General features: G+C 53.2%; 1 protein-coding gene across 1 annotated transcript in view; it reads left to right on the top strand.

The window, feature by feature from the left end:
- The window catches only part of MEGF9 (multiple EGF like domains 9), a 51,370-nt gene that overhangs the window by 5,231 nt on the left and 19,983 nt on the right, over positions 1–26,156 (top strand). Inside the window, exon 2 of the mRNA XM_056352440.1 lies at positions 22,425–22,626. Coding sequence (XP_056208415.1) covers positions 22,425–22,626 — 202 coding nt within the window. The remainder of the gene's footprint in view (positions 1–22,424; positions 22,627–26,156) is intronic.

Genomic DNA, 26,156 nt, shown 5'->3' with positions numbered 1-26,156 from the left:
TCAGGATATTTCTGGGAAGATATACAGAGCATCCGAGGTCTCATTTCTTAGCTTTCCTCTGCAGGGAACAGTGCTGGGATTTTGCTTTCTTCCTTTGAAATGATAGCAAACATCACATCACTAAGCTGCCACTTGGAAAATACCATATGTAAAACAGGACCGCTACTGTGGGGTGTGTTGAAGTTATTTATCTGGCTGCTCTTGGTGGTAATACCCAAACAGCAGCCTGTGGGGAGGCGAAGCTGCTGAAACGCTGAATGAAGTGGTTTGCCTGAAGCTGTGCGGTGGGCACGATGTGTCCTGGCCCCATCTGCCGATGCCGGTGGTCCTTGGAAGCGCCGCAGGGGTGGCTGCGGTCCCAGGGCTGGGGCAGCACCCAGCAGTGGGGGTGCCGGCATGTGGCCGGGGGGAGCCGTGTGACACAGGCTGGGGTTTGCCCGGGGTACAGATGTGGTGCCTCTGCAAACAGCTGGGAGATGGAAGGGTGGGCTTCCTGGCCAGGGGCTGCTTTGGCCCCGGAGCATCCTTAGTGCTGCCTGCAGGTGCCTGAAGGGCAGGTGCCCGGTGACAGGACAAGGGGCAACGGGCACAAACTGCAGCACAGGAGGTTCCATCTCAGTACGAGGAAAAAAACATCAAAAATTTCCTCAATATGAGGAAAAATGGGCTATGCCGAGGTGTAACCTCAGGGGGTGAAAAACCCCATCCCAGAGGGGACCGTGGTCCTCGTGCTGCTCCAGTGCAGCCCTAGAGATGGCTGCAGCACCTTGGGGGTGTACCCGGACGGGTGGTGGGGAGGGTGGGCACCCCACCTGTCCCTGAGGCCGGCCCCATGGGTGAGCGGCATGAGGACAGGGACGTGCAGGGCTTCCCGTGGCTGCGGGCAGGGAAGCACAGAACAAGCCGTCCCCGAGGAACAGAGGCCCCGGACACGAGTCTGCTGAAGTCAGGGGAAAGATTTCAGAGGTTTTTTGACAAGAGCCTGTGGCCTATAAATACACAGGGCTAAGTCATTGTGCCGCTGCTAATGCTTGCGGAGCTAACGCCAGCTGACTGTCAGGAAGCGCTGCTGCAGATCCGAGGTGCTGGCTGGTGCTTCCAAGAAGCAGCCAAGATCCCAGCAGTGGTGTGATGCATCTGCTATCACTAGAAATAAACTCGTGCCTGTGCTGGGTGCTGAAGGCAGGAATTTCTTTTGCAGCCGTCTGGCTGGAAGTGAAGGCTCCTGTACCTCTGACAAGCATAAAATAAAAGAACAAAAAGACCAAAAAAGAAGTGAAGGAGCTGGATTGCTGTGCAAGCAGCTAGACAGCACCTGAGACTCTGCTGAGCTCTTAAATGAGGTTGCAGAAGGGGCTTGGACTTGCTTCAGAGGTGCTGGAAACCCACTGGCTCCGCTGCCCCGGCTCACGCTGCGTGGCTGCGCTCACCAGGGCTGCCTTGTGCAGCGAGGCATCGCGGGCTGCGAGCAGGGGGGGTGGGGGGGGGCACAGTCTGGCACTTTATAATTGGTTGGGGATATTAATGTGTTTTATGAGCTACAGGCTAGATTGCAATCTAGCCATCTGCCCTGCCTTGGGGGGTCGTGTGTTTCCACCACCCCAGGAGAACAGAACCAGTTGCAATTCAGTCTCATTAAACTGGCTGAAAACCAGGATTTCTGGTTCACAGGAAATTATTTGCTTTTTTTTAATTTGACTTTTGGGTTGGTCAGACTGAACTGAAATAGTTGTTCTTGCTTTGCTTCTGCTTCCAGTAAGCTTGAGGGTCCTGCGCCTTGTGGCTGCCCCATCAGAGCGATGTCCTTGCTGGGCTTGGAGCTAAACCCGTCCCCAGCATGGAGCTGGGGCTGACGGGTCCCTGCCGGGGGAAACTCTTCCGAAACTCCGACAGGGCTTGTCTGGAAGGGTCTTTTATTGGCTTAAAGCTTGTCAGTCTGGAAGCATTTTGAACAAGACATTCTGGACTTGGAATAATTGAACCTCATTTGTTTGGAAGGGACTTTTCCCCCCTAATTCAGTCAGAAGCTTCCCGACAGTGCCGGTCCTGGCTCCTCCGCCACCGCCTCTCCTGGAGGAGCCGTGGAGGATGTCACCTCTTTTTGTGGGGTCACTTGCTCCCCCCATGGCTCCCCTCCCTGCTTCTTCACAGCCAGGGATGCTGGGAAAGTGGTCCAGCTTCTCCTACATCCCAGCCCGCTGGGGTCCCGCAGCTGAGCGGTGCGGGGCAGCCTGGCTGTCTCCCTTTGTTTTCATCATCTATTTCATAAAGGCACGGAATACGGGGGGATGCTTGGCTCACGTGGTCTCTCTGGATTGCGCCTAGCTGCCTGCGAAGAATAGGCCGTCTAAACACGCTGCCGGAGCGTTAATCGGCTGGGGATGGTTTGAGCTGCCCAAAGCGGCTCTTTTGTTGGAGGCTGAATTCCTCCTTTGGCTGATGCTCCATCCGGATCTTCCCATGCAAAATTCCTATCGCCCTTCGTCACACAAAATGCAGCAGGGTTGGGATGCTGGACAGCCTGCCAGCCCTCGTGTTTGGCAATAGCTTTGCTCAACCTCCTTCAGGACTGTCATTCCCCCTTTCTGGAAAATATTTTTGGGGTCTTTGCTCACCCTTCATACGCACACAGGTCCTATTTCAGTAAGTGGGGAGCTTCCCCAGAGCTATGTGGACTGATGTGAAGCCTTAGTTTGGCTTTGTGCTGCTTAAAGTATGATATTTTTTTTTTCCTGAACACCTGCTGTATGAATTAAAATTTGCCTTGTAAATGTAACCGATTCAGAGTCTGAGCATGAGAGATGGGCGTTTGCTTATTGCCTGGAAAAAGAAAAAAGCAAAACCTCGAAGGTTTTTCTCTCCAGGCAGCTCGGCCTTGAAACCAGAGAGAATCCCAAGTCATGCTCTTTACTATTTTGAATTTGGTTGCCCCTTGTCCTTATAAATAAGCCACCAGAAACATGACAAGGCAAGCATCTCTGCTATTTATAGCTCGTACTGTTCCACATGCCTGTTTTAAAAATCAGCCAGCTAAATGGCTCTGCAGCCTTTCAGCGAAAGGCTTAATGCCCCAGGCGCCCTCCCGGCGTGGATAGATGTGTGTATGGGCTGCTGGAGCTGAGCCCTCGCCCTGCGCAGGCAGGATGGTTTCTTCAGCAGGGATATTTCTCCCAGGCAAGGGGAGCCCACCCGGTGCTGCCTGACTCTGGGGAACGGGCTGGTTCAGCCTAGAGCCCCCCTGGTTCGCCCCCGAGCCAGCCATTTGTCCCCCAGCCCTGGCGTGGGACTGGTGCCACTGGGGATGCTCCCAGCCGGGCTGGTCCTCCCACACTTCCGCCGCACCTTGGCTTTTCAGGGGGTTCAGCACTAGGCTAGATAGACGTTGATATTCCCCAAGCTTTTTTTCTAAAAAAATAAAATAAATTTTGAAGCTGTGTTAACCCTTTACTTATTTTCTTTGTGGCATCACCTCTGTGTAATTAAGAGGCTGCCAGTAGCCTTTACCTGTTTAACTGGTCATGCCACTTCTCAGATGAATCTTTCTTCCTGGCAGATCATACGGCCAGTTTTCAGGCAGCTTTACTCTATTTTGACTGACTGGCTGACGGTATTACTGATAGTGCTGCTTGGGCTTCTTTGATCCTGTATTATTTATGGAAATGATGGCATATAACTCTGTGTAGCTGATTAATGCTGCATGTATTTTTAATGTGCTAGTTCTACTGTTTGATCTGTGCTAAATGATTATTCTCTGATGTGTTCCTGGGTTCGTTTTGGTTCCTTATGAAAAGGATAGTGAAATGGGCTGTTTGTTTTGTTGTCTTTTATTTTTTTTCCCAGTGGTATCATCTTGTGCTGGCTTTTAAGCTTTCACAGATCGTTTTCCCAAGCATGGCTCTGCCGCTATCACGTGGGGCATTTACACTTCATTGCTATTAATTTGAGAGTTTCATTGGTGATATTACTCTAAATTCATGGCTCCGTGTGCAGTAGTTTGAAGTTTCGGGAAGATACAAGGTGGCAAAACAGCCGTTTAGGTCACGCACAATCCTTCAACTGCTGAACCCCAGCTTGGCTGTGACTCGGGTCCAGCAACACCTGAATGAGAAAGAAACCCATCTAAATTGGAGGGGGTATAATTAATATTTTTCTGTGGCCTGTCACAGGATGGTTGGGACTGGTTGATATTAAGAAAATGATGTTAATTGCCAGGGAGGTGTGTGCTCTACCCGCAGCTTCCTCCTGGGTGGCGTGAACTGTGGCTGTGGCTGGGGAGGGACCGGTGGGCGAAGGCGACGTTTCATCTCGGGAAATACCCACTGCATCCCGTGGTGCAGCCCGTGGCATGCACGGCATGTGCAGTGCTCCTGGTGCTGCCACTGGGGAGGGAGCCTGATGTCCTTCATCCCTCCTCCAAAATCCTTCCCCATCACTAGACAGCGGGGTGGAGACAAGGAGGTCATTCCAGGAGGACCATCTGTGAGCTGGAGGATCAGCATTTCCCCTCCCCAGGGGCAAAGTGGATTTTTTTAATTTTTTTTTTATTATTTTTTTTCCCCCTGCCTTTTAGAACACCTGCTGGTTTTCATGGTACAGGCAAGGGCTGTCTCCTAAGCCCTGCCGGCACCCAGTGCCTGGCCAGACACCTTCTCCCTGGGCGCACCGTGCTCCAGCAGTAGCAGGTTTGCGAGAAGCTTTCACGAATGGTGCTGTAAAGATGCAAAGCAATGCTAGCTGAAAACCTTTACAGGAAGGCTTTTTTCCCCTCCTCTGAACAGGGCTTTCTGTCAAAATCAGCAAAATGCGCATCCTTCTGCAAAGATCCATTTTCCTTTAATGGGCTTTTCCATTGAAAACAGTTTAAACTTGACATTTTGTTCCTTCCCTCCAAATATTTCAAAGGTCCTTGGTCTATGAAAAAACTTCAATAATTCTGTTTTCCTCCTGCCCTCTATTTCAACAGAGATATATAAATATATATATATAAATACACATATTATAATATATATCATTTTAGTATATATATATATTTATGGTATGTGTGTACTTTTTTACACTCTAGGCTATAACTCTTGCCTCTTGTAACCAGCATCAAAACAAATGTTCTAGCCTGTTTTTTCTGGTGTTCTTCCCCTGCCCCAGAATGGAGCCGTGCCAGCCTGAGCATTGCAAGGAACTGGTGGTTTGGGGGAAAATCAGGTGGGATGCAGTGCATCAGGCACCTAGGGAGCAGGCAGGATTTTTGGATATGGCTCCTACATGCTGATAGCTTCCCTGAAACACATCTTGATTGCAGAGGCATGAGTAATGGGGCAGAGGCGTCCCCACCTTCGCCGTGCCGGGTGTTTATGTGCTTGGCTGGATGGGGAAAGAGGGCATGGTGCCTTGCGCGACACCCGGGCAGAGGCTGCAGGGGGCATCTCCGGGCGCCCCTTCCTACCCCGGACCGCAGCCTGAGGGGTGTGTGGAGCTGGGCTGGGATGCAGTTGGGACCCCAGGATATCCAGAGAAGGTGGACAGTCTGCTCCAGGTTGTTCAGCAAACCAAAAGAGTTATTGGAATCGGAGTGGAGCACGCCAACCTGTCGGCTCTTGCCTGGGCTGGGTGTTTGCTTGCTTTGTGCCAGCACTGGAGATGTCTTCGCTGGAGCCTTCCCAGCTCACGCTCTGCCCTTCTCTGCTGTGGCCAGTTGGGTTTCTTCCCAGTCCCAGAGCTTGAGGAAGGATCGGGGGGGTTTTGCCTTGGTTTTAAGCTCCGTGGGTGACCTGGACACAAGCGCAGCCCCCCCATAGCCCAGCACTCCCCTCTCCACGGAAGACGGCATGGTGTCACGGTCTGCCTTGCAGGGTTTTCCAGCAACACCCCGGCTCCCGGGCAGGCCCGGGGGTCCCCCCATTTGGGGCAGGGGAGCCGCTGGGCGCGTGGCATTGCTGTGTCTTGCAGAGCATCCCCTCCGCTGTGGGGCCAGCTGGCGCGGGGAGCAGATGGGGAGGTGGAGCCGGGCTGCTCGGCCGGGTTTCAGGCTACGATAAAGCGAAGTGACGTAGAAAACTAAATACCTGTTATCAGAGAAAAGCAAACAGAGCCTCCACCTGCCTGCAGCCTTTCTCCCTTCAAGGGCAGGCTGCACGCCTGGCATGTAGCTCCCTATAAAAGATGTTTTATTATTAATGTGCTTGCTTTGGCTTGGCTGTGTGGTTGAGAAATCCAAGCTTGACTCCAGATAATGAATGACGAACATTTGTCTGGACTTAACTATTTTATTCTGAGCATTTTTTTTTCCTCCTGGAAGTTTACAGTAAGTTGTCGACAGCGTGCCCTCTGACATGGATTAGTGCTGACGCCTCGCAGTTGGATCTTCCCATCCTCTTCACATCTTGGTTGTTTCTTTTCTAGGGAGGCTTTTGTGCATGTCTAATCCATTTAAAATGAAAAGTAAACAAGAAATGGACTGATCTCTGTAGGGGCAGTCTGGTACAAGGACAGTGCTGGCTTCCCTGCAGAAGGCACGAGCCTAGGGGTGGGATGGGGGGAGTGACGGTCCTGCTGTGCCCAGCACCCCAGTTTGGTGTCACCAATTTTTGGTTTACAGACCCCTTAAAAGCTTTCCAGCAGGTGTGTAGATGGTGAGATCAAGCTTATGGGCTGGGGAATCGATGCCTGCTTCTCCCTGCTCCACCACCCATCGCTTTGTGACCCCTCTTGGGGACCTTCCTTGTGTCCCCTGTCAGGTACATGCGTGAGCGAGATGGCGCTCGCCTCAGCGCTGGTCCCGCTCCCACCTGTGTGGTGTGATGCCAGGTACACACCGAACGGTGTGCAGCGTGGGGCACGGGGAGCGAAGCCCCCGCTTGTGCTGGGGTTGTCGGGCACCTGCCGCTCCCTGCGCTCGGGGGGACTGTGGGTGCCTCTTTGCAGGTGGGGCTGGGTGCTCTTTGCGCAGGGTTTCTCTTTGGCAGCAGAGCTGGGGGAATAGGAGGCACCGCTCCAGCTCCTGCGCTGCCAAACCAGGCATTATAAAGCCCCCAAAACCCGGGAAATGGTGGGCATAGACATGCCAAGAAGCCTCTCCTAGTGGACCTGCTGGCTGCGGAGGGAGCTCTGTGGCTTTGAGCATTGGTTTGACTTGGGGTCAGGCTTGTTTTTGCCTCTGCTGTGCTGCCTCTGCCGAGGTGATGCTGTCCTGGCCGCGAGGTGCGAGTGGTGCGGTGCTCTGACCCTGCACGGCGGCGGCTGGGTTCAGCGTCTTGGCTCAGACTTGGGTTTAACTTGGTGGCTAAGCTGTGGGTGAGAAGAGAGAGCTGCACAGGGTGCCTGGAAGCCTTGTGCCTGGCTGCCTCCAGCCTTCCTGTCACGCTTTTAAGGGTTTTGCCTATTTGAAGAGGATTTGGCTGTTGTGTGGGGCGGGGCTGTTACCTGCTGCACTCCACCGGGTGGCCGGTATTTGTTGTGGAGGTTTTGGAGAACTGGTTTAGACTTTAAGCCACCGTTTGTTCGTGGCTGCTGAACTTGTGCTGTTTAATGGAAACATTTTCCTTTTGAAGGTGAGTTATTGCTGGAAATAAATCCAGGCAATATCTCATGGCTGAGGCAGGAGCCAGGACCGGACGGAGCTGCAGCGTCCGTCAGTGTGGGCAGCAGCGCGGTGACTAAAGAGGGAGAAATGAAAAGCCAACGTGCAGCCCTGGCTGAAGTCAGTAACCTGCTGCGGGGCTGGGGGGGGTTAAAGCAAAGGTGAGCGGGAGGGGGGGTGGCAGCTGCCCAGAAAACCCCCTGTGGGTGGGCTCTGCCCCCGCTCTGTGTGCGTGGGGGGGAGTTACGTGCCGTCGCTGCAGTTGGTGGGGAAGGGTTTAGGGTAGAGCTGAGATGCACCCAGATGTCCTGTGCCACTCTCTGCTCCTGCTCAGCAGGTCTCCCACTGATGACAGCAGATCTGCTGCAGTTCCCTGGTTCCAGTGATAAGCGACGACTTCCTCCGCCCAGGTGTCTTTCCATGACGTGCCCTGGCCCGTATCAGTTCCCTCTTTGAAAGCTCAACTTCTCCTTCGTGGATTTGCCAGCAAATTTTGTCTCGTCGTGCTATCTGCAACCCGGTTCAGCTGGTGCTGGGTGAAAGCAAATTGAAACAAGTTCTCAGAGTGGGAATTGAAGTCACTGGGTGCGAGCTGGAGATAAACGCGTCACTGTGTCCCATGCGAAGTGCAGCAGGGCAAGCACAAGGCTGCATTAGAAAATAAGGGAATAAAACTTAGAGCAGGAAACCTCTTTCTAGCTTGGAAGGCATTTTCCTTGCTCTGTCCCAGCAGCTCTCCCTGCTTGCAGCACGCTGTAACTTACAACTCCCTGTCTGGCAGGAGTTACGGTAACTCCAAGTTAGCCCGTAGCACTATGTCATCATAACCTGGAAACAGGACCCAAACGGCAAAACCTGCCCGAAACCAGTTGTGATTACTCATGCTTCGTGCTATCCCTCTGCCCCGCTGGAGTTTCTGCTATGGTAATTCCCCTTGTTAAGCAAGGAGACAAAACACCTATTAAACTTGGAACCAAGCTCGGAAGCGATGAGGGAACCGGGACTCGCTGGCTTCAGACTATGGAAAGGGTTTTCTTCTCTTCAAGCCCCCTCTCCTTTCCCCTGCGCAGCCTTTAAAGTGAATGGCAGAGGAAGAAAGGTATTTTGCTGTTTGTGATGAAAAAAGTCTGCCTTTAAATATGCTTGTTTAGAGTATGGGAAAATAAAATAGGTGTATTGGGAATGAATCCTGTGATGCTTGGGCTTTACTTCACCTCCAAGCTTGAAAATGCAATGAGCCGAGATGGACTGGGGTCTTAGCTCAGGCCCTGTAAAGCTTCTTTTTATTAACATTTTCAGTGAGCATTTATTAGCTCTGTGGCTTGCAGAAGCCTTTGGTAATGGGTCTGTCCCTTTGCTCCTCCAGCGGAGGAGCTGGATCTTAAAAGGAGCTGCCCAGGGCACCTGCTGCCATCACTGGCGAGAGTTTTCATTCCAGATTTTCTCCACAGGCTTAAATACAAAGTAGCCTGAAACCCTCCAAAGCAAGTCTGCCTCCTCTTTCTCCTTAAGAAAAGCAAAAAAAGTTGTAAAGATGCCTCATGCTGCCTGCACACAGGGCTGCGTGCAGTGGGCCCCCTGCCCCGTGTCTGCAGAGAGCATCACCTCGTGCTGAAAAGCCGAGGAGGCGTGCGCGGCCCCTTTGGCAATGTTGTCGTGAAGGGATTGCAAGGGGGCTGCAGCTCCCCTCGTCGCCGGCTTCTGTTCATCTTAACTGCCCTGGGCAGGGGGGCTCGCCCATGCATTACCCAGTGACACGGGGGGGAGACAAGTCTGCCCGGTCCTGTGGTCCGTGGGGTGCATTGGAGGAGCAGGTCCTGCCCCGAGGTGGGGCTCAGGGTCTGACCTTGCTGCTTCTCTTGCACTTGGTCCATCGTCCTCTGCTTGTGGATGTCCCAGCTCCCTTGGAATGCCCCTCGTCTTGGGAGATAACTAGAGCATGTGAAAAACCCTCCTGTTGGCTCTGAGAGTGGCTCGGGCATGAGACGTGCGCTGCCTCGAAGGGTGAGGACCGTCCCCAGAGGCTGTGTGCCCCAGAGCTGCCCGGTGGCCTGGCAGCCGCCCTGGGAACATTTGCTGTGCCCAGGAGATGCACAGTGGTCCTCTGCCCCCCACCGCGCCGGGGAGCCTGCGCTTCCTGGCATTTCTGTATGGAATTATGGATTGGTTGTACACCTGTGCTGTTGCTGGTGGTGTCTCCGCACTCTTCTTCTGTCTTGCCTCCTGGTGTACAAGTGACTGCTTCAAGAGGGCAGGAAGGAAAGCATGGCTTCTTACCACATCCACCCTGCGCCAGGCCGAGCTTGGGTAACTGCCCCACATCATGGTGAGGGGAAGCTGCAGCTCCTGTACGCTGACGGAACTCCCACTTACACCATGGTTACACCTGGTGTAATGAAATTGGGTTATGTCTTCACTACCAAAAAAAAAGATGCATTTTGCAGTGAGATCGGCCATGTGTGTTTTCCACCTCACCAGGAAACCTCCCAAGAGGTCCAAGCTCAGGAGCTTGTACCGTGATGGACGTGCGTGAAGGGATGCAGGCTGGCATAGTCACCGGCAGCTCCCTGCCCGGCACAGGTTTCAGCCGCAGCAGCTGATGGCGCCAAGGCAGCTGTGTTAGCAGCTATTCTATGATTTCTGTGCTAAGTGAAAAATGGCTTTAGAGCAGCCTGAACTTGGCCATTCCCCTTTCTTCTGAAAGGCAGCGTGAGCCCACCCGTGGACCTGGGGCAGCGGTGGCCTGGGACACCAAACCCTGCTTGCCTGCACCCCAAAAGCTCTTGGGGTGGGTGGTTCAGCGGGTGCTCAGCACTGAGCTGGGTTCGGGGTGGTCTGGAAGGAGGAGGTTGGAGGTTGCATCTGTTCCTGCCAAAGCTGAATCTGACCCTGAGGAGTTAATTGTGGTGACTGAGAAGTGGAGTTACTGCATCTGCGGCACTGTCAGCCCGCAAGGTCCGCAGGGGAAAAGGCTCTGGAAGGCTGCACGCCTTGCAGCAGTGTATTTTGTTTTTAAGTAACTTAATTGTGTCAGACAAACGTGCATGCAGGAGGCAGCTCCTGTGGTGGGGCAGACTGGTTCCTTGCAAGCTGGACAAAGTCCCTGCTTTGCAGCCGGTGCAGCTTCCCTGGGAGCAGAGCCCGGGCAGCCCGGCACGGGATGAACAAGCAACAACCCCAGTTTGTGTAAAAAAGCTCTCGGATAAGGAGGGGGAGGCCAGCCCCGGCTTTGGTCGTGGTGCAGATGTAGATCGCTGCTCAGATGTTCAAAACTCGTGTATTTTGGGTCCTGCATGGCCACCTGCGTGAAGGTTTGCCTTCATGGATGGCACTTGGCAGTAAGAAGGTCCCCTCCTCTACTGGAGTCATCTAGAGCAAGGACAGCGGTGGTGGTGTAAGGAGCTACCACTGCCTCTTCTCCATCCTCTGCTGGGGGGCCCTGCCTCACTGCAGGATGCCTGTTCGGTGCTTGGGGTAGCTGCGGCCACCATCCTGGCTGGCAGCTGATGGATGGGAACTCGTTAAGATGCTTTTAATGAGGTGGAGCCCTTGGGAGCCTCGGCTGAGGACACCCGAGTGCTTTGCGCTGGTTTGTACCAGCATCCACAAGCAGCTGCGTTGGTGACAACCAATGAATGCCAGGAGGCAGCGGCTGGAGGGTGAAGCTCTCCTGCACAGCCTGGCACCGGTGCCGTCGGGGCCCCAGCAGCCAGCGTGGTGGGCGCCGGGGCTGCGTGGCGTGCCAGGCGCTGGGCTGAGCCTTCCGCAGCGCTTGGCCGGCCAGCGGGCAGGCGGCTCCAGGCAGGGTTGTCTTCGCAGGGGTGGAAGATGGGTGTCGCAGCACTGCTTTCCCTTTCATCCCTCCCACCAGCTGGCTGGCTTTTGCTTTTGCATTTTATATCCTGCTCTTTGCTTTTATATTCTGTCATCGTTAGCTTTGTCGTGTTCAGCTGCTCTATTCCCTGCCACTTGCCTTCCAGCAGCACCAGTTGCAATGCTGGAGGAGCCACCCAGTAGCCCCAGCGTAGCACCCTGTTGCTGTTACCCCTTTGTAGCAGTGTGTGCGTCGGGTGCCGCTTGGGGCCCTGCAGACTCAGTGAGCTGGGTCTACTAGTCCCTAGGAAAAGGGGTGGAGGGGAGCTCTGAAGCTCCACACCTGGCTGTTACTGCTGGGGAGCCTGGGCAAGGTGTTAGGGGCGTGCTGATGCTGTCGGGGTGCAAGCTGCTCAGGAGAGACATCTGCAGCAGCTTATCTAGGGAGCAGCAGGAGGAGGAGGAGGAGGAGGGTGACGGTGCAGGCAGTGCTGGCTGTTGGAGCATCTGCTCGCAGCCAGGCAGCCGCAGGGGCAGGTGTGCCGCTGCCCACCAGCTGTCCGGCCACAGCGGAGCGAGTGGGTGCTCCCGCGTGCATCAGGAGCAGAAAGACTTTGCAACAAGTCTGAGCAGCAGTCCCGACTGTTATTTAACAAGGGGTTTTGCCGTGCCCTCCCTGAGGTGGCACCCGGAGGAGCCTGCAGCTTGTTGCTGAGCGAGGGGGATGCACGAGTCCCTTTGCTTCACTTCGCTTGGGGTGGCGCGGTGTTCCCCCCCAGGATGTCACAGCACGTCAGCACATCCCGGGGCTGTACGGAGGCATCTTGTGAAAGGTTTGGACATTCAGTGCAGAGAAGCATCTAAAAATTTCTGGCTTTTGAAAACTGAGGAGGGAATCGGGTACGTCCCTGGGGCTGGGGCGACCCTCCTCCTGCACAGCTCTGAGCCTGGGCTGCTGTCACCTGCCCGTTTGTCTCGGCGTGGGCGCCATGTGGGGCTCTAACTGATTTATACCTGTGTTGAGGGAAAGGAGAAAGATCAGTTCTTTAAATATGGAAAGTTTCAGGCTTAACAAGGCCCTTACTAGCCTTCTGTTTAAAGATCTATAGTCACAGTAGTGTCTTGGCTTGGGCATTGCTGCTCTACGTGAAATGCAAATGTAGCTGGGCTGTTTCCCCCTTCTCTTGCTCCAGCTACATCTGGGCCAAAACTTACGGAGCGAGGGACTTGTCCCGGGCAGGGCGGTTGATCCCTGGGCTCCCCGGCGGAGCAGGGTCCGTGACCAGGAGGGCTTGGCTCCCCCATTTCTCTCGGCTGTAGAAGCAGGAGTAAATGCCCCGAAGCAAGGAGCGGTGTCGCTGCCACCTCCGGGTGGGTGGCTGTGGTGGCCTGGGAGATGCTCCCCTGGATGCCCTTGCAGAGCCCTGGCTTCCCAGACCGCTGAGTGGCGAGGGCAGAGCTTCCCCATCGTAGCTGCCCAATGCACCCCAGCCCTGCCCAGCAGGGTCCCCCCGGGGGGTCCTGCATTGTGGCTGTGCTTCTGCAATAGGAAAGCAGCAGCAGCGAAGGCAAAGGGACCCGGGGTTTCACGTATGTGTAAGCCTGTGCAGGAGCCTGGAGCTGGGCTGGAGGAGCCAGCCCGAGCTACAACCCACCACCTTCCCTCGCCCGGGCAAGTACCAGCCCTGGTGCATGCGGGGAGCTGTGCTGGGAGGGGGGGGGGGAGGGGGGGGGCGCGACAGAAGGGGGCTTCATCCGAGCTCACCCTCCAGCTCACCTCCTAACCTCCGCTTTCTTGTTGGTTGGTCATGCAACGCAACTTTATAGCCCAAACACAAACGGTTGAAAGGACGATTCTTGCTCAGGGTTTTTCTCCATAGCGCCTTTAAAGCTCTTGTATAAATCAATGCGTTCGTTCATTAGCTGCAATTACCCAAAGCACTGAGCAAAGTTTGTGATTTTAATTACTTTTTGCAGGGATCTGAGGGCACGGAGTCTTCAACAGATGATTATATTTTATATTATTCATGCAGCTTTTTTTAATCCCTTTCTCTGCTAGGACATGGTTGATAGATACTAAAATTGAAGTCTGCTAATAAATTCCCAGCCCTGTCCCATATGAGGTGTCTTGATCTCTGAACGAAAGCATTTTGCTGACAAAACGATTAAATTTCCTGAGAGGTGCCGCAGAAAGTATGGCCGTAAGGAGGGTCTGAGCTGCCAGGGCTGCTGTGTGCTGTTGCAGAGGTTTTTGCCAAAGTTAGATTTCACCCTGTTTATCTCTAAAGCCCGAGCTGGGCTGGCTGTGTCACACGCTGGGTGGTAAAAAATACGGAGATTTTCAAACAGAAATGTGGAATATTTATATGGTTGCAGATGTTTGTGGAAATATTAGTGGGAAAATCTAACCAGCTAAAGCAAAATGCAAACAAAACTATTTTCAAATTAATTAAAAGGCTTGGGTCCATTTTTTAACTGTTGAGATTTTAATCCTCAAGCATTTATTTGGTCTATTTGAAGTTACCGTAGCTTCTTGTATGATAAACATTTTAAGGTCAATTCTTCATTGAACACGGTCTGCTTAGTAAGAGACCCGGAGGGTTTGCATGTGTATGGAAATTTATTGTGGTATCGGGGTAATTCTTTAGCTGCAGCTGTGTAATCCCTCCTGTGCAGCCTGCTGCATTATAACCTGGTTCTTAATAACTCCTGGACCACTCCTGCTTCTCCTGACATCTTCTGGCCTCAGCGATGGGAGCTCCTCAGGGGCTTTGCCTGGCTGTCAGCCCTGGTGATGCCATGAGCTGGGGATCTCCCAGTGCAGGAGGAAGATGAGGTTAATGAGAATCCATATCTTGCTGTTGGGGTTTTTTTGCTTATGTTTACAGGGTTTGATCCGTCTCAAGACAGCTCTACACCTGTGAGTCTGACTTCTTTGATGCGTGTTTACCGGAGAATGAGCTGGTTCAAAGCTCACTGCGCAGGTTGCTCACTCATTTAGCTTCCTTTTTGAAGGGAAAGCAATGAACTCGGATTGCACGGAGGAGCTTTCAGGAACTTCTCAGAAACCAAATGCCTGTATGTTTGATTGCAGGTGCAGGGAAGGAATAAAAATAACTAATCCCAGGGAGTAAGCAGCCTTTGCATTTGTTTAAGAGAGTCCCGGCTGTGGGTTAGCTGAAGGAGCAGAGCAGTCGTGTTGCTCGTGGCTGGCAAACTGAAGTGGGGAGTGATGCTGCGTCTTTTTGAAAACGCAGAGGGGTGACACGGTCAGGGCTGAGCTGGAGTTTGGCCAAAACCCCAAGTCTGCCTGCTTCATGCAGATGAAGAGTGGTTGTGTGGCTGCTGGCGACCCCGAGAGCTGGGACCTTGGCTTTGTACTTCTTTCCAAGTGATGAGAGAGATTTAATCTGGTTTAATTTTCCTCAATAAATATGTTTAATCTTTTAATGATATTACAAGTGTTGTATAAGCATTGAGAAATCATTGTTTTTTTCCCCCCTCTTGACCCATACAATCCTTTTATGGAACAACACAAGTGTGTAAAGCTCTTAACAGCATTAATGTGAACGATGCTGTTCTCTTCGCCGGCAGCATGCCTGACGCTGCGGTGCCCCAAGCTTGATGGAGTCTGTAAGTACCTTGGATCTGATGCACTCGGTAATAAAGCGAATGCAAAATAACAGAAGACACTTTTATATGTATATAATTTTGTTGGGGGTAGGCAGAGGTTCTCTTCCTATCACTCTGGTGTTGCATTGTAGCCTCAAGTGAGAGTGAAGCACAGGTCTGAGCCCCTTAATGCATCTTCGTGATGCGAGAGTTGAGTGTTATTTTATGCCAAGTGCCATCTAGATGCGAATGAATCCTAGGACTTGGCAGCACACCTCTGTTTAAGAAGTTACAGTGCATCAGCTCATCTCTGATCCTGTTCTCGCAGGAGCTCGTAGCCCGCGGCGGCGGCTCCTCGGCTCCCTGTGGGGGAGCTCAGCCAGCCTGTCCCCCCTCGTGCCACAAGCCGTGGGCTGAACCAGGGTAACAGCTCCCGCACGCACGGCATCACCTCGCTTGCACCCCAGTGCCCCAGTGAGGAGTGATGGAGTTGAAAGCAAAAGCCAGTCTGGGCCAAGCGCAACCACACTGAGACGGTGGCGTCAGAGACGTGGAAGGGACGGGCTGGAGCTGGCGGGGTTTCACAAGGGCTGGGAGAAATGGGACCTTCTCTTTCAGCAGACAGCAGCCTGCGGCGAGGCTCACAGGTGCTCTCATCCTGCATCCCGTGCTGGGATGGTGCTGTCCTGACCTTCGTCCCATCACTGGGGGAGGTTTAGAGCACCGGTGGATTGTACCGAGGGGTTGAAACCTCTCGTCGGGGGGTAAGAGAAAGAGCCTGTTGAGAGGCAAGGGGGAAGGAGCAGTGGTGCAGCACAGCTGTGCCTTTGCCTGTAATAAGAAAGAATTCCCAGTGGAAATAGCCATGTCTAACTCTTTAAGGGGGATTTGTGTGTTTGGGGGGAGGGCTGGAGCTGCAGCCATCCCTGAGCAGTGGAAATGAGGAAAGAGTAAGAATTGTCAGGCTGGGTCAGAGCAAAGCTTCACCTGCCCGAGGCTTCTTCCAAGAAGAAGATGCCAAGGCAACAGGGCACAGTCCTGACATTTTGCAGCCAGCATTTTGGGGACTTTCCCATCAGGATGCTTCTTCAGCTCTGTTTAACAGCTACCAGCAAGCCTGTCCTCTGTGAGCTTATCCAGCCCTCCTTTGAAGCCATAGTAGGTATTTCTGGCTCCAGAACATCCCCTGACAATGAGTTCCACAATTTAATTACAAGGGGAAAGGAAACGGCCTTGGATAGATTTTTAAACCTGCTGCCTGATCCCTTCATTCCTGTGTTGTCAGAAATGGTGCCTGGAGAGGGATTGAGAAGGGGAAATGAGGGAGAAGGGAGAGGAGGTGGAGCTTGAATTTTTGGAATAAAGTATGGGAGTGGGAGGAAACTGCAGAATTAATACCAAAGCGGAGTCTTTCCAGGGACGGGATGCTGTCGCAGGCAGTGAGTACACGAGCTTCACCCTTGCTGTGCAGATGGATGGGATACTGAGTTGGTGCTGCTTTAATGTTTGGGAGGTCAGTGGTGTGAAGTGAGGTTACGTTGGTATAAACCCAGTGTAACCATGCTACAAGCATTTGCAATCAAGGAGTGAGTGCCTTCAGCCTTGGAGTGGCTGGGCTTGCGGTGGCTCACCCTGAGCCGTGGGTAATGGAGGGAGGAGGTGAGGACACCTGGCTTTGCCTCTACCAGCAAATGGCCGGCGATGCCCCAGCCTGGCATCATTACTGCTGTTTTAAATCCGGCAGGATGGCTGTTGGGGCGCTGGGGAGGTGGGGTACCCACGGCGCTGTGTGTTTGCATGGTTCATGCCAGGCTGTTGGCTTCAGCCCTGCAGCACCGCGCTGGGACCGCACCTCTGGCTGCCGGGGCAGCACGAGCACCCAGACACCCAGCAGTACCTCCAGGTTATGTGTGTGTATATATTTATTTTCCTTCGTCACGTCCAGAGAATAGAAAATGGCTGCCTCCCTGGGGATGTTTTTGAAGCAGGACAATAAATAGCATCCCTGGACTTCACAGCTTGCTCTTTCCGCTGCATGTTCTTCTAACAAAACATGTGCATCTTGGATTTTCCGTATTGGGTGCCAGTGAGCAGCTGACATTGATCGGGATTTGCGCTGTTTCGGGATGTCCCCAGCAGATATAGTTTCATATAGACATCTTTGTGTGTTTCGTAGTGTTTTCTTCTTTTTCTGTTTGTAAATAGTTCACCCATGTTTAAATTATTCATTCATTAAGTGGCTTGGATGGGAGAAGGAATCATGCTTAAGATACATGCAAAGATCTTAAAACACTGCAGGTCTGAAAGGATGTAAAATAATTTTTCCACCAGAACGAGCCCTATGTGAGCACTGGGAGGGAATGGGAGAGGAAGGGATGTGTTGTCACGCCAGCCCTGGCTCGGGCTGGGATGTCGCTGGGGTTCGCAGGATCGGGCTCTGCATCGGGGTGGGATGTGGAGGATGAGACCCCTGCTGGGGGCAGGCTGGGGGGCTGGTGCTGAGCACTGTGGGGCTGGGGCTGGCAGCTGCGCTCCCGGGGCCCTTCAGGCCTGGCAGGGGCGTGGTTGTGTTGGTGCCGCTCGCAGCCACGGCAAGTACCCAGTGCAGTGACAAACAGAAATAACTGTCCTCCAGTTTGTTAGTAACCTCTGACTTTGGCATAATAATTAATCAATTCAGGGGTGCAGCTAATTGAAATTGCATATTAAATCTGTCTCTCCCATACAGCAGCATGTCCCTTGCTGTAGCAAACTGTAAACCTCTTCTTTTACACCACTTGCCTCTGAATGTGAAAAGCGAAGTTTAAAGTGCTGCTCGTGAGGGGAGCGGGGTTTGGGTTGGGGTTTTTGTTGTTTTGGTTTTGTTTTTTTTTGCTTGAAGGAGTAACGTGGCAGTGGTATGCGCTGTCATAGTGCCTCTGTTCTGGGATCTCAAAACATTATCAGGCTGTTGATTAATTAAAGCCTGTCAACAGCTTCGCCAGCGAGGGTGGTGGTTGTTAGCAGTGATGCCCAAGTGCACGGTGCTCTCTGGGGCAGGAGGGAGACTGCGATGCTTTAGAAATGGGAAAATGAGGCAGAAACGGGCAGGGCTCGGGAGCCTTGGAGGGGGTGGACACCCTGCGGATGGGGAAGCTGAGGCAGAGTGAGGGCGAGCAACTATAGCAAGCTGGGGAGAGCTGTGAGCTGGAGCTCAGACCAGTGCCCTGTCCCTGAGAGGTCTGTGCGCTCGGCTGCCGGTGCTATCCCAGCCTCAGCACGGTACCTCCAGCCGCGGCTGCACAGCCCAGTGCGGGGCGGCTCTGGGGTTCATCCACCCTGTTTGTTCCTTTGTGTTTGCAAAAGCTCTGGGTAAGGTGTTTTTGAAGGTTACCTTCAAAAGCAAAACATTTGCTTGAGAAAACTGAATAAAGGCTCCAAAAACCCAGGCTCTGGCCAGGAGCCAGGATAATGTTCCCTAATCTTCTTCTGTGGCGCTCATCATCTTTGCTGTGTTCCCAGAGCCTAAGAGACGTTCATTATTGCTCTTCCTTTTCTGGATTATTCTCACCTTCTTGAACCCGGCTGCCATGGGGACAACAAAGTGCCTTTTAAATTAAGCCCGGGGTTTTCATAGTCTGGTACATCATCGTGTCAGACCTTGACACTGCGCTAGGCAATGGATTTTAATGCTGCTGTCTGCTTCCCCTCTGCACCGCCCCCCCCGAGGGGCTTTAGGGCATTTCTGGGTTGCAGTAGCCAGGCGGGCGCACGAGCCCAGCTGGCTGCAATACGGGTGCTTTGGGGGTGGGTAGGGGGGACCACGTGTGATGCCGCTCCCTGCGGTGGGTCGCCGTCCCTCCCCACATATCTCCGGGGTGGTTTGGGGGAGGCAAGGCCAGCGAGGAAACCACTCTTTTGGGTGATTTCTTCTGTGCTTGCCCTGTTGTGCCTCATCGCACATTTGGGGGGCGATTTTGCAGCTTCCCGGCAGCTTCCGCAGCAGACGGGCTCAGCTCCGCGCCCCCCGGCAGCAGAACCAGCCTCCCCCGGTGCTGCCAAGGCAGCTGGAGCCGGCACTCCACCAGCCTGTGAACAAAAAGCTGCTTTTTGCCTGTGTTATTTTGGATTATTGCAGCATTTCTCTCTCTCCCAGGGAACCGGCGTATGCAGAGCTGGCAGCGTCTGCGTCGCTGATGAGTTCAGCTGCTGAGGCTGAGTCGCCTCCGGGTTTTGACCCAACTTTGAGCAATTTTGATGGGCAAAGACCTGTGGGGGGGAAAAAAAAGGCATCGGGAAGTGTCTATGTGTGTGTTTTTGGAAAGCTTACGTCTTTCCAAAAGCATCTCAGTGCATGAAGAGCCCTGCTGTTGGAAGGAAAAGCCAGTTTGGTAGCTGGTGCCGTTGCCAAGATCAACCCAAAGTCAGCTGCTTCTTCCAGCAAGGCTGTTAGTGTTTGCATCCCTCAGATAAGGCAGCGGGGCCCAGCCGGATCCTGCCTTTGCCCCCCGCTGCTGCCTGGGGCAGGGGGGGGGCTTCTGTAGTAGTGGTGACATTCCCAAGGGGCTGCACCGTGGTCTGGCAACGGATGGACCCTTTTGATGGATGGTTGAGGTCCCTTGATAAAAAGAGCAAAAGAAATGTGAGGCTTTTGCCAATATACGCAGCTCCTCTTCTCTGACTTCTGGGTTTTCTTATTTTTGCCATGGCTGGTTTTCTGGGCGGCTGATATGCTGTCAGCGCCCGTTCTCCCCCTTCCTGTCAGTATAATACACTTGGGGACAGCCCTCCTTTTTCCCCTAGTGCGAGCATGGCCACAAAACCAAGTTCATAAAGGGGCTACAGCACAGCCCTGTCTCACTAAGGGCCTTTCGGGCTCTCGCAGTGGATGAGGCTAGCTGTTTTTTACAGCAGCGTGCCCAGGTACCGGCTGTGCCCCCGTGTCCTTTTGGGCTCCGGCGGCTCCCAGCAAGCCACGTCCATTGGTGCTGGCTTGCATCGTGTACGGGCGGTCCCCATCGGCATGGAGGAACTCTTCCCATCACATGCACGGTGGCAGGGTGGCAGCATTTGGGTGGGAATTTGACTTGTAGCACCTGTCGCTTTCCAGCCAAAACAGCCGAGTGCTCAGCTGGTGCTGCGGGAGCATTGGCATGGCCTGGGCGTGCGGCCGGGGGTGGCTCTGCCTGCGATGCTCCTGCAGCGCCGAGGGGGTCTCCATGCGGAGCAGCTCGGCGCTGCTGTGCTGGCCCTGCCCTCTCAGCACCCCACATCACCGTTAGAATTGCTACAACGCTGCTCCTCTTTTTCTAGTCAATTCTAGCAGGTCTAACGGCACTGCGTGTAATGGGCTTTGAAAGGTGAGTTTGTTTTGATGCATGTTTGACAAACTCCAGAGTGCTTTTGCTCACCAAGTTTTCGCAGCTCCCCTTGGCTGGGAGAAGCCCAAGTGCCCCAATAATGAGGTTCCGCTTGGGTAATTGAGAGGGGAATTTAGTTCGTTACATGAAGTGGCTGCTGAAGTGGATAATCGCAGATCTTGAGGTGTTTGTCCTATTTGCTAGTTTAGATTGAAGAAAATTTAGGTGTGATTTCATAGGTGTATAAGTACAAAATGGCTTCTGTGGGGATGCTGTGCATGTGCTGGTAGAGTAACAAAGCTGCGTTTGTGTGTTGGAAGGAAACAGATGAAAATTAAAAGCGCGGGGGGCTATGAGCAGCGCAGTGGTGCAGCCTGGAGAGGTCCCACAGCTTCTGCATTTCCCTTTTCGGGGAGAGGGGCACCCTTCCTCCCACTTGGCTGGGAGCATCCCTTGAGATGGCAACCTGTCGTTGTGGTTTTGTGTTCATTTAACGTGTTTGGCCAGCTGCTGGTTAAGCTGCCTTCCCATCCCGTGGCCCCCCCGGCGAGCGTGCCTGGGGCGAGGGCTGCTCCCCAGGAAGGGCCAACACTGCGGAGCCTTTACAGGGCCGCGGTGATGCAGGAGACCTTATGGTTTGTGTTTCCAAAGGTACTCTGAGGTCTTCAGTGTGGTCCGATTCCAGCAGGTTACTGATGTATTCATAAATAATTTATTCCGTCCCTGGGTTTTAAGTGTGGCTCGATCCAGGCACCTGCCAGGGGCCTTTCCATGGGCTTGGGGCACAAGGGTGCAATAGGGATGTTAAATAATCTGAATACTCGTGCTGACGTGGAGCATTAGTCTTCTTGACATGGTTCGAGCTTTAAGTCAAGTTTTCTTGGGATGGGGGCCTGGCCTCTCCCCTCTCCATGAAGCGCACTGAACACTGGCATTTCTTAGGGAATAACAAATACCAGTGGTTGTGTAAAGCCCCCGATGCTTTATGCACTATTTGTGCAAATAATCCTTGTTTATAATTCACTCTTGGCAGGAAAAGACTTTAAATTATTAAGGCACTAAATATTTTGCAATGAAGGAACGGAGATAAAGCTCTTGGCGAAACAAATTGCTGGGGAGAGGTTGTTCTCTTCAGTGGGTTTGGTGCTTTAAAGTATTACGAGAAATAATGTGCAGGGGGACTGGGAATTCATCATTTGATCAAAAGATTTGCTTCTCTTAAAAAAGCGGCTGCTGGGTGGATGCTTTCCATAACCCCTGTAAATAAGGAGTGTCCCCAAAGCGCATGTGGGGGTCCCCTGAGCCACCCCTTCTCACTGTGGGGTGGCCTGTTGTGGCTGAGGTGGTGAAGGGCAGCAGCTGGGAGGTCTCCATCCTGCTCCCAGCTCCAGCACCCTGGTTTTTAACACCGTTTTCCCATGCTCAGCGCTCCCCCGAGGGCGGATTTTCAGGGGAGCTTGGGTGGCTGCAGTGGGGACCCCTGCCCTGGGCCCAAGCACCCAGAGCTCCCCTGGCCCCCGGCTGGGGCACCTGGATCTGCTCTTTGGGGGTGGGAGATGCTGGTGCCAGTTCCTCGTGTCGTAGTGTGAACGTCAAGGTCATCCCACTGGTGAATTGGGGGTGTTCCACTGGGGTGAAGCGGAGGCTCTTCTAGTTAAGTGATTTTGGCCACCTGCTGCTGATTTTATGCTGGTATTACAACAGCCAGTACTTGTCAGCTCCTGGGGTCAGGTACCAGACAGCCGTGAGTGTGCGCACGTGTGTGCGCGTGCATATACATCCAGCCCTTCTATACAGCTACATATATATGTATTTAAGTAGTTATAATCTCCTAGCTCTTTTTGAGAGAGATTTGAAACACGAACCATGGGGGTTCGAACCACAGGGTGCTCCCAGCATTTATTTATTTATTTATTTTTAACATCTCAACATTTTAAAGCAAATACCATCCTTACGGTGACGATGATTCCACCCTGGGGTGAGCTGGCGGAGGGCAGCCGTGGCGGCAGTGACGCTGGCCCTGCTGGGGCTCTTGCTGGGCGACGTGCCCCCCGCACAGCGGTTTCAGCTTCTCTTTCCCCTTGCAGGAGACCTGTGCAACTGCAGCGCCGTGGGGAGCGCCAGCGCGGCCGAATGCAACGGCACGACGGGGCAGTGCCCCTGCCTCGAAGGCTACGCGGGGCTGCGGTGCGAGAGCTGCGCCCATGGGTTCTACCTGGAGCCAAGGAGCCAGCGGTGCCATCCCTGCGGCTGCAGCCCCGCCGGCTCCAGCAGTGCCCAGTGTGACCAGTGAGTAAGGCACCGTTTGGCTGGGCCTGCCGGGGGGGGGGGGGCTGCGTGCGCGGCTTTGGAGTCTGGGGGTGTTTTGGGATTTGGGGTGTGGATCAAGCAAGGATGGATCTTGTCACCTGGTGCTAGTATTTAAAAAAAAAAAAAAAAACAAAAAAAAAAAAAACAAAAACAAAAACAAAAACGCAGGAAGGAAGCTGGCCTTATAAAAATTCATGAAGCATATTCTTCCTCTCAAGACCTGGATTATAAAAATACCCGTAGCTGTGGCAAAAGCCCCGGCAGCCCGCAGGGGAGTTAACTCGCATTTCTGAGTTGTAGGAAGCAGAACCTCTCCCTCAATGGCTTGTGCATCCATCAGTCCCTATCAGGCGGGACTGCCTTCAGGTTTGAGCCAGGAAGGGGAGCGGAGGCTGGGGTGGAGCACAGGGGCTTCGGAGAGGTTTATTTTCTAAAGGGATATCCATTACACCAGTGGCGGGCGAAGCTCTGTGCTCTGCCGTTGCTGAGCATCTGAGGGAAGCAGCAGCCCAGCTGCAGTGTCGGCTCCTGCCTTGCCTGGCGTTTAACCCTGCCGCCTCCTCTCCTTTGCTGTGTTCAGAAAGTTGCCGTAGCTGATGCTTCGAGCTCTTGTATAATGAATGGGTTCCTCTTCATTTCACCTTACCCACCCTGGCATCTTGCCTTTTAAAAGCCAGCACGCAATTTATTTATTTTTTCCCCAGCCAGCGATCCATCAGTCGTTAAGAGATCTGTTGCTGAGCCGGGGGTCTCTGCTTCTGCAAAGAACAGCCCGAGCTGCAGCCTGGCCATCTGGGTGCCCCGCTTGTGGGTCCCCTGCCCCTGCTCCTTGGGGGAGACCCCTAACAAATCACCCTGCAGTGACTTCCAGCCTTCCCGGGCTCCCATCACCTGCTGCCGCAAGAAATCGGCAGCGAAGACGATCCCAGAGCCCCCAGCCCTCTCCAGGGCACTGCAAGGGACACAAGACCTGTGCACGGGTGCAATGGGCTTCTGCTGCACCCATTGCCTTGCGCTGGCATCAGCCTTGTTGTCTTTTAGGGTTTGGTCCTAAACCTAGGCTCAGCGTGTGCTGAACACCTGCACGTTCCTGCCAGGGCTGGGGCTGAGTCAGAATCGAAACGTTCTGCAGAGACTTGCTGTTTGTAATTATTTTATACATTTACTTTGTTTCCAAACACTGCTGACGTCCTTCCTTTTTGTTTCACTGCTGCATTTTCTGCTTGCATAAGCTCTGAAAAATCAAAACGTAAAAGTAATGCTCCAGTTGACTAGAGTGACCTTCTTACTAAAAAAGGTGATTCTTGGGGGTGGAAAGCGTAGTGTTTCACTTGGTTTTTTAAGTGGTTGTTTTAGATACGGCAAGATGTGCCTGGAAGCATAAAGCTTTGCCACAGATTAGAAAATTGGAATTTGCTCAGTTCTAATGTAAAGGCAAATTGGGCAGAAAGGCAGATGCTTGTATTTGAGGGCTGGGAGAGGAGGGAGGTACTGCTGGAGCAACTGGGTTAACTGGGAGAGGGAGCGTTCTCACCCCGACTCTGAGTCACCAGGCAGCGGGCAAAGCATGGAGTGGGTGACGTCTCCCCATGTCTCACTGCATGGAGTGAGCCAAGTAATGCCCTTGGGAACCTCAGGTGAGATGCTCTGAGTCGGAAAGGAGGATGAGCTGGAATTCGAGCACGTACTGAACCATCACACCCAACCCCAACACGTATGGGCCCAGAAATGGCAGTGGACCTCCCTGCCTTCTCCCGTTCAGCATCGTTTTACAGCCCTGAGGGGTGTGGGAGATGTGGATCCTCAGCCATTTAGAACAGGGCAAAATGTGGAGGAAGCCTTGGGGAGGAGGATGATGTTAACAGAGATCACTCTGTGTTTCTGTTCCCTGCTCAGCGGGGCTTGCTGCAGATGGAGATCACCTCTGGGTGTTTAAAAAGAGGAAAATTAGGTCAGTTGTCTGTGTTGTAGGGCTGGGGGTGTCAGTATGGCTGCAAGATGGGCAGCCTCGTGCATAGCGATGTGGTTGGGAAAATGAAGCAGGATGCAAAATCCAGCTGGGCAAATGCACCCATCGTGTCTGTGGTGCTAAGGCAGGGCGGCCGCAGGCGGCAGCGGTGCAGGGCCGGGCACAACTGCTGCTGCCCCGGGGCTGGGATGGATGGGGGGAGGCATCTGGGATGGGGTACCAGCATGCATCCCTGCAGTGGGGTCTGTCCTGGCGGGTGGGGCAGCCTTTTCTGCATGGCCAGGAGATGTGTGTGTGAGCCCAAAATTAGATTTTTTTTGCTCTTATGCTGGAAGCGCTGGGTCCAGAGACAGAGGTTTGGTGTGTACCTGCGGCTGAGTCTCTGGAGGAGTGGTGCATGTCCCTCCATGCCTCTGGGCAATCCCTGTTTGGGATGAGGCACACAAACATTGCCCAACACCAGCAACCGGCTTCTGTTTTGTTGACGCTAAAAATACAGTATTTATTTATTTATTTATTTAAGCACCAGCCCAACTCTAACTTGCACAAGTTAATTCCGGTGCAGTGGCTTAAGAAAAAAGGGACCGCTGTTCGGATCAGCCTCTGAGTAAAACAGGAGGTAATTTTGGACTCTGACCCTTTCTGCCAGAGGCTGGTTGGAGAGGCAGGCTGCCTGAGGCTGAGCGCTTGGGGCACACAAAACATGCCTGATAGGTTTCAATCAGCTTGCCCAGGCTTTTGTAAAACTGCCTTTTAAAGCACCACCATATGATGATGATGATTATTATTTCTAGGCATGCTCTATGTCCGGCCAGATGGCACACCCACGTACACTGTTTATTAAGTAGACCTCAAATGCAGACCATCAAATAAAAATAAAAAAAAAACCTTTCCCCAGGCAGGCAGTTGATTTTGGGAGTGAACATTGACCTGACATGCTGTCGCTATGAATGGACTCCATGGCTGCTAATCAAAGCTCTGTTTTGGTGGTGTTTTAAATTTGATTATCTGGGGAGATCTACACAGATCCCCCTCTGGGATGGCAGATGATTTCAGTGCTTTGGTTTGGGTGATTTTTTTGTTAGATGAAAAGCTGTGTGTAGTTGAAGCCGGAGCTTGCTGTGGCACTGGATGCGATCCTGGGCTGCTCGGAGAGGGCTGACACATCTTGGAGAGGGGGAGTGTGTTGTCCCTGTTGCGGTAACGCCTAGAAACCTCAGATAAAACCACATTTCACTGGGTTGGATGCTGTGTAGATACTTGCTAAAGATAGCTGTGTCCTGGAAGTGTTCATAGTCCATAGAGGAAGGGTGGAGAAGGAGCTGAAGTTTCAATGGCCATGGTCAAGGTCACAGAGTAGTGGAGGATGAGGCTGGTGACTCATGTGGGTGCCCAGGCTGAGCTGGAGGGACTGCGCTGCCACTGCAAAGCCCCAGGGACGGTGCCTGGGCCGGGAGGGTGCAGGTGGTGGCCCCAGCACATGGCCACGTGGCCCCAGCCAGGGGCTGCCCCCCACAAGCTGCATCTCTCACCATCTTTT

Source organism: Falco biarmicus, chromosome 9, assembly GCF_023638135.1.
Source record: "Falco biarmicus isolate bFalBia1 chromosome 9, bFalBia1.pri, whole genome shotgun sequence".
Classification (NCBI taxonomy): Eukaryota; Metazoa; Chordata; class Aves; order Falconiformes; family Falconidae; genus Falco; species Falco biarmicus.
The sequence above is the reverse complement of the archived record's forward strand: the minus strand, read 5'-3'. Positions and strand labels throughout refer to the sequence as shown.